Genomic DNA, 13,239 nt, shown 5'->3' on the forward strand with positions numbered 1-13,239 from the left:
AAAATGACCTGAGGATCAATGGAACAGATTAGAAGATGCAGACACAACTACAAACAGACTCAGCCACTTTACCTTTGACAAAGGGGTCAAACAGGATCACTGGAAGAAAGAACAGCCTCTGGAAAAACTGGCTCTGCACATGCTGAAGACTAAAATAAGTCTATCACCATACAGCAAACTAAAATCAAAATGGACCAAAGATCTAAATATTAAAACAGAAATACTAATTCTACTAGAGGAGAAAGTATATGGAAATCTTGAAGACATAGGGGTAGTCAGAGAGTTCATGAACAAAAACCAAACTGTACAGGAAATACTTCAAAGAATCAACAACTAGGATCTCATCCTACTGAAAAGTTTTGCAGGTCAAAAGAAATCACCAAAGAGAAATTACAAAGAAAATTATGATTTACTTTGTAAATTACAGAATAAAAAGAAAACCCAAGAATTGGGAAAAATTTTAGCCAACTGTCCCTCAGACAAAGGACTTCTATCTAGAACATGTAATTTTTTAAATATTGTGCCCCCTAAATTTAAAGACTCAATCAAAAAATGGGCATCTGGGGACAATCCACTTAGGGGGCCCCTCCTGTCCCTCTCTTGGACAAGAGCTTTCTTTCCCTCAATAAATATATTCTGCTCATAAAAAAAGGGCATCTAAAATGAACACACTTTTCAGACGAAGAAATACAAATGGCAAACAAATGTATGAAAAAAATGCTCAACATCGTTGGTTATTTGAGAAATGTAAATTAAAAAACTGAGATTTTATCTCACCCCAGAAAGAATGGCTATCATCAAGGAATCAACCCAAATGCTGGTGGGGTTGTGGGGAAAAAGGAACACTTCTCCACTGTTGATGGGAGTGCAGACTGGTACAATCACCATGGAAATCAGTATGGAAATTCCTCAAAAAACATGACTAGAGGCTCCATTTAACCTAGCTATTGCCCTCTGGCTATTTTTCCAGAAGAACCGAAAATATCTAATATGTCTCACTATGCAGCTCGGACTCATAGTGATCCTTCTATTTTCAGCCTCCCCAGCACTGGGATTACAGGCGTGTGCCTCCTAGCCCAGACTCTATCACAGGCTCAGCACGCCTAGGGAATGGGCCAATGCGGCATGCGGCACTGGGACAGAACCTCATCCCTATGCATGTCTAAGCAGGTGCTTAGTCCACTAAACTATCTCACCGGCCCTGTGCACCCAACGTTTATAGCAATGCAATTTGTCACAATGAAACCATGGAAACAATCCAAGCACCCATCAACTGAAGAATGGATAAAAAAGATGTGGTATTTTTATACAATAGAGTACTATTCAGCTATAAAAAAGATAAACTTGAGGCTTTTATAGGTAAATGGATGCAACTAGAGACCATACTCAAATGTGACATGTCAGACCTGCATGTGTAAACATTGTATTGTCTCCCTAGTGTAAGACTCTGAAAAAGTAAATAAAATCTGAAAGGTACAATAGATACTGTGAAAGGGAAAGAAACTGCTCAAAGGGAAGGAACAAAGGGGATGAGGGAAAGGAGAACAGAAAGAAGGGGAAAAATATATATGTATATACACAGGCTAGCTTGGATAACTCACTGTTGACTTCTACTGGTCTACTGAAAGGAATAGCTAATGCTTACTTTTTTAAAAAACTTTTTTGACTAATTTTGCATGCTTGTATCTATAATCTGAACAACTAATTTGATGACAACAAATGCAATATAACAACCACTGTTGAATTCCTATTATCTTGTTTAGTGAAATTCTATATTGTTTCTAATTTTTTAAAATTATTTTTATTCTCTTAAAAAAATACTTTAAAAAACCCAAGAAGAATATAAAGAACCACTGCCTAACACACAGCAGGCACTCCCGAAAGTATCTGGTAAGTAAATGGTGGGGAGTTCTTGCTGTGGGAAAACAAGGAGTAGTTTTGAAGCTAAAAAAAATTATGAGTTAGCCAGGCATGGTAGCACATGCCTGTAATCCTAGTACTCTGGGAGACTGGGGGTTTGAGCCTAGCCAGAATGATGTGGAGACTCTGTTTCAAAATAAAATAGGCCAAGGCTAGGGCCAATGATAAGAGCCTGGGTTCAATCCCCAGTAAAACACACACACACACACACACACACACACACACACACACACAGAGTTAAGATTGTAAATTTTATGTTATGTGTATTTTACCACAATTGTTTAAAATTTAAAAACAAGTGGGACCTGGGAGATGGCTCAGTGGAATAAGCGCTTCCCTGGCAAGCGCAAGGGCCAGAGTTCAATCCCTAGTTCCATCAAAAAATAAATAAATAAAATTAGTTTAAAAAAATTTAAAAACAGATATTGAAGCCAAAAAAATAAGTTAAAAAAAATCTATAAGATGGTACGTGGTCCAAGCCTGTAGTCTCAGCTGCTTGGGAGGCTGAGGCAAGAGGATCACACACTTGAAGCTAACCTAAACAACTCAGATGTTTCAAAATAAAAAGGACTGTGAATATAGTAGCAGAGCACTTGCCTGGCATGTACAAAGATCTGATTCAACTTCCCAAGTGTAAGGAAAGAAGTCTTTCTAAAAAATTAATTTAAAGGAAAAAAAGAGGGGAAAATGTCTATTTTCATATATACATATATATGTATATATACTCATAATAAAGTCTATTTTAATAAAGTGAAAGCAATACAACACAGAAAAGTCAGGGAAAGACTCTTATTTTTGAAATCAGCCTCAATGTAACAGGTTTGGATAATACCATTTTTAAGGACAAAAATTTAAAAGCTGTTCAGTGCAAGGAACATTGCCTCATGCTATAACTGTACCACAAAATTAGGGTCACTGCAACTGGAAAATATACTTTCTGCTACATGAGGAACACAAAATGTAGAAGTGCTGCCAGGGGTCAAGTTGTTTTGAATATCCCCTCATATAATCCATTCTCACCTCATGTTTACTCTGGAACAAGGGAAAAAGGAGTTGGACAGCCCTGCCCTAGAGGCACTCACAGCCTGGTACAGAGACAAGTTGGTAAGCATGCCACCACACAGGATGTGAAAACAGCACTGTCACGGACTCTGGGAGTGGAGAAGGGCCTGCGACCTCACTGTAGGGAAGATGCACCTGAGTGAGGCTCACACACCAGCTCTAGTCAGCTCAGAAGGCTGGGAAGGAGGACCTCTGGAGGAGGGAGCTCTCGTGTCCTTGGTCACAAGTGCCCTGACCTGATTTAGCAAGAGGCTTGCTCTCCCCTGGTGACCCAGAAGCATTATTTTTTGGGGTGAGGGTGGCACAGGATGCCATCAGGGCAGGTCTGGTTTGGCTTGAGGATGAGGGAATTGAACCAAAGCATACTGAGCCTGAAACACCTGAGCTAATGGCAGGCCCATGAGGTTTTGAGTCTTTTTTTTTTGGCAGAACCAGGGATTGAACTCAGGCCCTTTTGCTTGCCAGGCAAGCACTTATTTTACTGAGCCATCTCCCCAGCCCCGACCCAGAAGCATTATGTCTCAAGGTGGATGACCTGAGCCAAGTTTTACTGGGTTTGTTTTTCATTATGATCTAACTACAGAGCTCTTAGGATCTGAAGTCAACAGAGGCCAGACTTTGGTCCCTCTGCGTATCTTCCCTATCAAGGTAAAATATCGCAAAACCTGATCTTCATGAGAGCTACCTTTCTCCTCTGTAACTAAAACTGCAGTACATACATAATGGGAAAACGTGAACAAGAATGCTGTGTTTACACAGATGCAGGTGCCAACGATCCCTATGATGCCAATGACTAAGAGCACATTCCACTTCTTCCACTTTCTCTTCTTCAGGCAGAACCACTGCAGAGCACTTAGGAAACAAGGCTGTAAATGTGAAGTTTAACATGGTCCCTAAAATTTACTGCTCAAAACACACATCTGCTTTCACCACTAAAAAAGGCAACCATTCTTGTGAAAGGATATTTTAACTACATTTGGGGGCAAGGTCCTACTCATCAAAACTTCTAAGAAAGCTCCAACTTCCTAACAGTTCCCTGTGTTTCATCATGTATGGTAATCTTTATATCTAACCAAAAGTTACACTAATTTCCTGCCTAAAATTATCAGTTCAAGCTGCTCCTTGAATGTACCAGACATACTGAGTCTGTTCCCTCTTTCCACCATGTTCTTCCCCAGACAGCTGCATCTGTGACTCCTTCAGCACCTTTTAGGTCTGCTCAGAGGTCACCATCTCAGTGGGGATAAGGCTTCAGTGCCCTGACCATTCTATTTAAAACTACACTCTTGTAAAACATACTGTAAAACACACATATTGAATTTTCTCTCTCATTTCTAGAAATGCCATAAGAACACTTAGGAATTTTGTTCACTAAAGTTCCCCAGGTGCCTAGACAATTATGTGACATAAGGGTTCAATGACTTGTCTCTTGAATGAATGAATGAATGAATGAACGAATCAAAGAAATCCAAACTCCTTTCTATTATCAGTAACCCATACCACCTGCTGTCACAGAGAACATTTCTTGAATATGTTCCCACATCTTGTCTTTCAACTGTCCTGATAGTTCAGTCAGCTCTATTGCTAACCCCTTCATTTTCATTGCTTAGACTCTGTGCTTATTCAAAGGACTGATTCCTTCCCACAAACAGCTTTTTTGCCCCCTCTCTGAACTCTGAGCAAACTCTCTAATCCTTCTGCCTGGGCTGTTCATCCCTAATGCCTGTCAGCCAGTAGCAGTCAAGTGACTCATTACTCAGTTTTGCATTACCCTGAAGACCATGCCTAGAGAAGGGAACTAGTGACAAAGGGAAATTCTGACCTAAAAAGTCCCACTGTAGGGCCAGTGTTCTGTTCTGTCATTCATCTCTGATGGATACCTGCAGTTTGTGTTAGATAAGGGAACCATCAAATAATTCCAGGGCAACATAACTGAGTCAGAGTACTTATGAAACAAGGCTGCAAACGTGAAGTTCAATGCGATCCCTAAAATTCACTGCTCAAAACACATCCACTTTTGCGACTAAAAAAGACAACTATCCTCCTAAAATGACCATTTCTCCAAATGAGGCATTAAGTCATCCCAACTCTCACAGCCTTCTGAGGGAACACTGTGTGTAAAGGTGACCATGACAGTAATTTGCTCTGCCTCTACAAACCAACCTTGCTTTATTCCTTAAGGCTCATTCCTATAAAACAAATAATTAAGGGCCATCAAAACAGCTCAGTGGCTCTTTCCCATCTTGCAAGATGGCGGGTGAAAAAACTGAGAAGCCAGACACTAAAGAGGAGAAACCTGAAGCCCAGAAGGCTTCTGCCAGTGGTACTGGTAAAAACGTTAAGGTGAAGAAGGCAAAAAAGTCCAAGAAGGGGCAGCCCCACTGCAGCCGAAATCCTGTCCTGGTTAGAGGAATTGGTAGATACTCCCAATCCGCTATGTATTCCAGAAAGGCTTTGTACAATAGAAAGTACACAGCTGCTAAGTCAAAGGTTGAGAAGAAAAAGGAGTAAGTTTTTGCTATGATCACAAAACCGGTCGGTGGGGACAAGAATGGAGGTAGCCGGGGGCTGAAGCTTCGAAAAATGCCTAGATACTACCCTACTGAAGATGTGCCCCGAAAGCTCTTAAGCCATGGCAAGAAACCCTTCAGCCAGCGTGTGAGGAAACTTCGAGCTAGCATCCTTCCTGGCTCCATCTTGATCATCCTCACTGGGCGTCACAGAGGCAAGAGAGTGGTGTTCCTGAAGCAGTTGGAGAGTGGCTTGCTATTTGTGACTGGGACTCTGAGCCTTAATCATGTTCCTCTACGAAGAACACACCAGAAATCTGTCATTGCCACCTCTACAAAAATTGACATCAGCAAAGTAAAAATCCCCAAACACCTCACTGATGCTTACTTCAAGAAGAAGCAGCTGCAAAAGCCCAGACACCAGGAGGGCGAGATCTTCGACACGGAGAAAGAGAGATACCAGATTTCAGAGCAGCGCAAGGTGGATCAGAAAGTGGTGCTCACAGATTTTGGCAAAAATCAAAGGTGTTCCTCAGCTCCAGGGCTACCTGCGATCCGTTTTTGCTCTGACAAATGGAATTTATCCTCATAAATTGGTGTTCTAAATTTCTTACTAAGAACCTAATTAAATACCTGATACATTAAAAAAAAAAAAAAAAAGACAGCTCAGTGGACTAAGCACATGTTTAGACAAGCGCAGGGACTGGGGTTCAATCCCCTGCACCACATGCCGTGATAGCCCTACCCCCAGGCACCCTGAGCAGGCCACCTAGACCACCTGTAATCCCAGTGCTAGGGAGGCTGCAAACAGGAAGATCACTATCAGTGCAAGCTGCATAGTTAGTCCCTGTACCAAATACATAAAAACATTTTTTTCAAGATATATGTATTATATATTGTGTATGCTTAATTTATTGCTGCTTTTAATATTACTGGTATTTTATTGGGATTGATGTCAACTGTATCACACACCTAGTAACTGTGACTTTTAATTTGTTGTTGTTTTGGCCAGCTCATCCCACCCTGAGGGTGGAATTGGCACAGCATGTGGTACTGAGGATCGAACCACTATTCCCTGTGCCTGCCTAGGCTTGCCTAAGCAGGCACTTTTGATGGCTGAGGTATCTCACTGGCCCGCTGTGACTTGTAATTTTTCCTTAATTTTAAAAAATCTTATATTTTATTTATTTGGTACAAGGTCTCGCTACACAGCTCGGGCTCGTAGTGATGCTCCTGTCTCAGCCTCCCCAGCGCTGGGATTACAGGTGTGCCTCACCATGCCAGGCACGGCAACATGGTATGTGGTGCCAGGGATCGAACCCAGGTCCTTGTGCTTCCCAGGCACTTAGACTGCTGAGGTACCTCCCCGGGCCCAATTTTTCCTTAATTCTAAAGAGAGTATGGATTAAAAGATCCAAATGCCATCTAGATTTTATATTTTCAATGACATACTTCGTGTACATCAATGGACTATGTCAGAGTTGCAGTATCTGTATAAAAATGTCCCCTGTACCACAAAAAATAGACACAAATCAACCCAAAATGAAGTCTGGACTTCTAGAGCTATACACTTGTATGTATTTGTTAAAGCAAAAAAGGAGTAGGAGGCTGAGGCAGGAGGATCATAAGTTCAGGTCCCACGGGGCAAACTTGGTGAGACCCTGTCTCAAAATAAAGAGCTGGGTATGTAGCTTGGTGTGAAAGCTGTGGGTACAGTCCCCAGTATAAAGACAAAAACAACAAACCCAGCAGAAAAGGACATGAAAAGCTTGGGGCAGGTCAGTCCTGGTTTCTTTATCTGTTATCCTTGCCCATCGCCCAGAAAGCCTACTGCCAGCCCCGCCTAACCCTATTCTGACCAAACTTCTTCTGAATCCTAAGGTCTCTCCACGGCTGTCCCCCCGAAGCTGGGACTCCCCTCCACACTCACCGATGGGCATTCACTTTTCCCTCTACAACTTCTACCTTGTCACCCCACCCTCTCCACTCCTCAGTGACAGGAGTTCAAAGAAGGAGCCCCCCACTGCACTCAGCACTGACACTTCCAACGCATCCAGCCTTAGCTCCTCTCCCACGAACACGCTGCTCTGTGTGGTCTACCCGCACATGTGCCTACCACCTCCGCTAGGAATCCCGCACCGCCCAGCTCGGGGCATGCTGGGCTTTCACGTGGTTCGGAGCCTCCGAGGGAGCAAACGAGTCAAGACCGGATATCTCTAATAGAACAATAACTGTCCCCAACAGGTCCCGGGGCTTCAGCCGGATCCAAACGCGCGGCTCACCTGGGGCGCGGCGGGGGGCGGCCTGAGGGTCATTCCTGTCTCGCGGGGAGGCTCCGGGACAGGGACTGCGGAGAAACAAGAGGGTGCTCACTGGGCTGCCCACGACAGCCGCCCCCCTCGGCCACCGTGCTGCTGGAGGACGCGGAGCGCAGGCCCCGCCCCTGGCCGCCGCTCCCGCACGCCCAGAGGCGAGCCTCCAGAGTGTAGGGGACGGTCCCCTCCGGCCACGCCCAGTCCCATCCGCAAGCGCTGGGCGAGGCCCCCAAACCCGCGAGGTGCCGCCCGACCCGGGCACTGTGGAATCACCGCTTCCCGGCGGCTCCGGATTGGCGACCTCGAGCCCACCCAGGGCCTCGGGCTGGCCCCTCCCGTCCTGGCTGCAGACTTCCTCTCTCTGGTTCTTTTCAGAAGAGAGAAGATGCCAGATGCCCAAAAGCGGTATCCGCCGCAACGGGGGGTGGACAATGGCCGCAGCGGAGGGGCAAACCCAGAAGTGCGCCTGCGCGCGCGGAGCCTCACGCCAGCGCCTCCCAAACCACGCCGCGCTCGCGAACCACACTACCCAGAATCCCTCGCGCTCAAGCCCTATAAAAACAGCCTCTAGGGGCGCTGTGTAGCACGCCACGATGAGTGTTGAGGAAGACCGGTTGTAGTTTATTTATTTATTTTTCCCATATAGTTTAAATAGTTGTCTGTCGGTTTAATGACTGAGCACCTTCTGCATGTTAAGGTCATGTTGCTCGTAGTGGGATACGAATATGGGTTGACGAAGGCGCCCGTGGACAAAGGCTGACGACAAAACGTAAACATAGCAACAAGATAATTGCGGGTCCTGCCTTTAGCTGCAAGAATAAGACAGGAAGTAAGGCCACCCATGGGTCATAACCAAAGCTTTGGACTTTCTTGAAACTCCCTGAACTACATTTAGTATAGCCATGATACTCCATGAAATACTTAATTTTAATGGAGAGAAAAAAGAAACGAAAGTATGTGATCGAAGCAGTGACCAAACCAAATTGCTACTGCCATGTTATTTCATTTCTTGGTATCCCATTGCTCAGGATTTGGTGGTTGGAATAAGCCATAAATAGACAGAAAATGTCAAAGCAAAGATAGATGAACTTTTAGATATAACTATCAGATTTTTAGATCACAAAAGTCAATCTAAATTTCCTAACCTTGGAGGATGTGGAGGAAGGAAAGGAAGTGAGAGACAAGGACTTGCTAAATCAGGCTAGGCTCAGACTTGCAATTTTCCTGTCTTGGCCTCCCAGAGTGCTGGGATTACAAGCATGTGCCACCAGGCGAGGCCTCAGTCTTGAATTCTTAACCTTAGAGCATCACACACTGACAAGGTGGAAAATGATTGCAAATGAAAGTACCTGGTGTTGCATTGCTTTATGAAGGATGTTGATATTAAGAAGTAATGACTTCTGCTTCTGTTGTGGCATGTTTGTAATCCCAGCTACTGGAGAAGCTGAGGCAATAAGATTGTACATTTGATAACTTGGACTTTAGCAAGATCTTGTCTCAAAAAAGACTAGGGGACCAGGGAAATAGCTCAGCAGCATAAATGCCTACCTGGCAAGCACAAGGTCTCGAGTTTGATTCTTGGTTAAAAAAAAAAAAAAGGCTAGGGAATGTAGTTTCCAAAACACCAATCAGGAGCAGTTGTGAAGGACAGTCCATGCCAAGAGGACATATAAAAATGTTCAAGATCTGTCTTTTAGGGGCTGACAGAAACCTTGGGGTTTTATAGAAAAGAAGAACAAAGGCAAAGTTTGGGGGTTACATCCCTGGCAACATGGGCGATCCTAGTCAGGCTGTTGCCTGGTCAGTCACTATCTCAGGAGTGTTTCTTTGAAATGACAGCATCAGCCTGGGTGGATGGGTAGTAGGGCTTAGCAATGGATGGCTTGCAAGGTTCTGCTTTTCCTGAAATTCAGAATGAATACAGGCTTTGGATAAGGACTGGTGACTTTGAGACATTCCTGCAAGGGATCTAAAACTAGACATTAAGCCAGGCATGGTGGCACATGGCTGTAATCCCAGCACTCAAGAGACTGAGGCAGGAGGATTGCCTTGGATTCAAAGCCAGACTGAATTAAAAGTGAGACACTATCTAAATAAATAAATAAATAAATAAATAATAGGATATTGTAAAAGCTGTCTCTTGGATGTCCTTCCAAATACTGAAAATTACTTTATTCTTAAAATCTTAAGTCTTTAAGGGAGGATGCAATAGGCTAGGAGAATTTGGGGTTGATAAACCTTGCATAAGTAGTTTTTTAGATAGACATGATTCAAATGATTAATGTGCCTACATGCACAGCTGAAAAGGGATCTGACCCAAAGTTTTAAGGTAATAAAGGAGACAGATATAAAGTGAATTTAGAGATGTCAAGCTTTATTGTGCCTTCAGTTACCCATTGGGCCTCTGCAGGTCCAGTTTCTAGATCCCTGCTGCAATGCCTAATAGCAACATGAGGAAAAAGGAGAGAGAGAACGGAAGAAAATTAAGAAAGATAGGGCAAAGGGGCTGGAGAGATGGCTCAGTGGTCTAAAGCACCTACTTGAAACAAGCTTGGCAAAGCACAGGGACCGCGGTTCGATCCCCCAGCACCACATGCCAGCCAGCCCCGCCCCCTGGTGGGCTGAGCTGGCCACACACACACAATAAATAAATGTAATAAATAAAAATAAATAAATAATTAAAAAAAAAAAAAAAGAAAGATAGGGCAAAGGATCTACAATCTCAGGTATAGGATCTCAGGAAAAATCCTGAGGGGATTTGACTGACCTTATCAGATCCAAAAGCTACAACTCTTGTTGCATAGGTCTTGCTTTACCTTGGTCTTAACCATCCAGCATTAAAGTATAAAAATGAAGTTTAAGAAGTAAAGCCATGCTGTTATGTTGAGCTGTAGGGGACTCAGGTCAACAGTTTCTGACACTGCCAGTCAACAGGAAGACCCAATACTATTATGGACTACTGGACTCTTTTAGAATATTTTGCTGAGTTAACATACCTATAATATTCAAATGATGGAACTAAACAAAAAAGGGGATACAGATGAATGTCCATTTTGTACCTGTGTATTCAAAATGGTTAGGATAGATAAATATAGTTACATTCTCTTAATGAAGAGGGATTTGTTGTAATAGTGTTTGTAAATAGGATACCATGTCTGCAACTTGTACATTTTTGAAACTGTCATACCAATTTGATTTGAAACTGTCTCATTGCTATTTGTCTCTCAATAAAATTATGGGAAAAAGAAAAGGGTAGGTAGACTGGATAGCACCTGATTGGGGGGGGGGTCATAAAAAGCAGTGTGAATTTTACTTTGAGTGACAGGAACTGTTGAATTAGCAAAGCAGCATGGAATCACTTATTACTAAGAGGCAGTAAGAGGAACTTTTTGTGTTATCCTGGAATTGGTGACCAGCACTCAGAATGGAAAATTAAGTTCTTCATTCTAAAGAGAGAGAAAAACATAAACCTCTTGTCTTAGTTGCTTATCTTTCATCGCTGAGACAAAATACTGAATACTCAAAGGAGGAAAGATTTATTTGGCTCACAGGCTCACAGGGTGAGAGGTTGCAGGCCATCATCAACTGACTCCAAGGCAGGGTGGCTTGGCAGAGTGACAACACAGAGAATCAAGTTCATGGCCAGCAGAAGACTGCAAAAAGCAACAAGAGTTCTTAGTAGCATCTGTCTGCCTCTTTTATCTTATCTAGGCTGCTTAGGCTAGGTAGTGCTCACACCCTTAATCCCAGGGCCCTTGAGCCTAGCATTGCACCAGGAATCAATTCCAGCGTCACACACTCCAGATCCAGCCACCTCTGAAAAAGCCCCACTCATGACCACAAGAGGCTTTGGGAGGACCTCTAGACAGAGCCATAATGTACCTCAAGTCTTATAGAGGGAGGCTGGATGCTGAATCTGCCCTGCTGCTGTTAAGCATAGTTCCAGTGCTGCTCTTCTTTCGCGGGCTATCTAAGGAGCCTGGGATGGGAAAGAAGAGGCAGAATTTCTAAGACTAGCAAGTCATTCACCTAGTATGGAATGTCGTGTGCCACTCCCACTCCCAGAGGAATGTGTGAGACAGAAGCAATCAGATAGTGAGAGTACCCAGGGGAGAAGATTTTAAAAATTACCCCAAGGCCTCCCCAAGCAAAGAAAACAGAAACCAGGAAACACCACGGACTGTAAGGTGGGCAGCCTGAATTTCCATTATTTGACAGTAAGTGGATATACTGAAAAATAACTGGGCGTTAGCCCCATGGGGCTTCGGGAGTACAGGGCTCAGTAATAAGAGGCTACGGAATTAACTGGATATGCAGAAGCGCTGAGGCACTTGGAGGAGCTTAAAGCAAAGCCAGCATCTGGAGCCAGACTTCCCAAGGCAGGTATCCACGAGTTTCCTCCAAGGACCCCATAGGTGCACTTCCATTTCTGGCCATGTGGCTCAGCAACTTAATACCAGAGAAGATCATTTTTAAATCTTTCAAGGTGCACTGATGAGCTGTAAAATTAATAAGGAATACGCAATAGCCGAAACCAAAACCAAATCGGTAACTTTGCCTGGTAGGCAGACCACAAAAGCTAGCTTTCTTCCAAAGTTGTTTGCCAAATGGGGCAAGCTTGAGCTTGATTTTCATACTCCTGTAAGTACAGGGGCCAGCTGATGAAATCCAGGTCCCATCAAAGCAGGGTGACTAACAGACCTTTCTCACTTCCAGTAAGAATTGCATTCCAAGGAGGAGTTGTGCCGGGGTTTCTTAGGTCAATTGGCTATTTCAAAATTGGGAATGAGTAGAGAGGCCAAATATTTTTCCTGAGAATGTACAATCATAAACTAGTGCCTTTGTGGATCTGTAGCCTAACTCATAGTTCCTAGGTGGCCTGAACACTGCAAATTTAGAATGGTTTCTAGCTAGCAGTATTCTCAGGCATCAGAAATCCACAAATTCTGTCCGAAAGAGCCCACCTTTGGCCCAGGCTCCAAGAGACCTTCCCATGTATGATTCTAAGAAATTTGTGATAATTTTGAATCACATGAATCTACATGAATCACATGTAGAAAATGAATGATAGAAAACGTAGCATGATCAGATTCATAATAATATCAAATATTGTGGGTGCAAATATGTCTAAAAGGTTTCCAAAATTATTTTAATAAACTAAAGTGGTGGTTGAACACATCATTAAACAAGAGAAGGCGGGGGCCTGGCCCTAGCTCAGGCCTTTTAAGAGGCTGCTTCCACAAAGCTGTCAGCCTCAGGTTGCTGGAGTTCGAACCTCACACCTCTCCCACTGGCCAAAAGTGCCCTGAAGGCATTCGAGAAAAAAAAAAAAAAAATCCTTAGGGGGCCTGCCCCTTAGCTCAGTTCTTTAAGTGGCTGCTTCAACAAAGCAGTCAGGCTCAGGTTGCTGTGGTTCGATCCCCACAACACAA

The 13,239-nt window shown here is 43.7% G+C and overlaps 1 protein-coding gene across 1 annotated transcript in view; it reads right to left on the reverse strand.

Annotated features, from left to right (window-relative positions):
• The window catches only part of Zfp90 (ZFP90 zinc finger protein), an 18,802-nt gene extending 10,564 nt beyond the window's left edge, over window positions 1-8,238 (reverse strand). The window contains exons 1-2 of the mRNA XM_004625833.3: window positions 8,081-8,238; window positions 7,775-7,839 (exon numbers count right to left, since the gene is read on the reverse strand). Coding sequence (XP_004625890.2) covers window positions 7,775-7,807 — 33 coding nt within the window. The 5' untranslated portion in view covers window positions 7,808-7,839; window positions 8,081-8,238. The remainder of the gene's footprint in view (window positions 1-7,774; window positions 7,840-8,080) is intronic.
• Between the last annotated feature and the right edge of the window lie 5,001 nt (window positions 8,239-13,239).

Source organism: Octodon degus, unplaced genomic scaffold (genome assembly GCF_000260255.1).
Source record: "Octodon degus isolate 3935 unplaced genomic scaffold, OctDeg1.0 scaffold00011, whole genome shotgun sequence".
NCBI lineage: Eukaryota > Metazoa > Chordata > Mammalia > Rodentia > Octodontidae > Octodon > Octodon degus.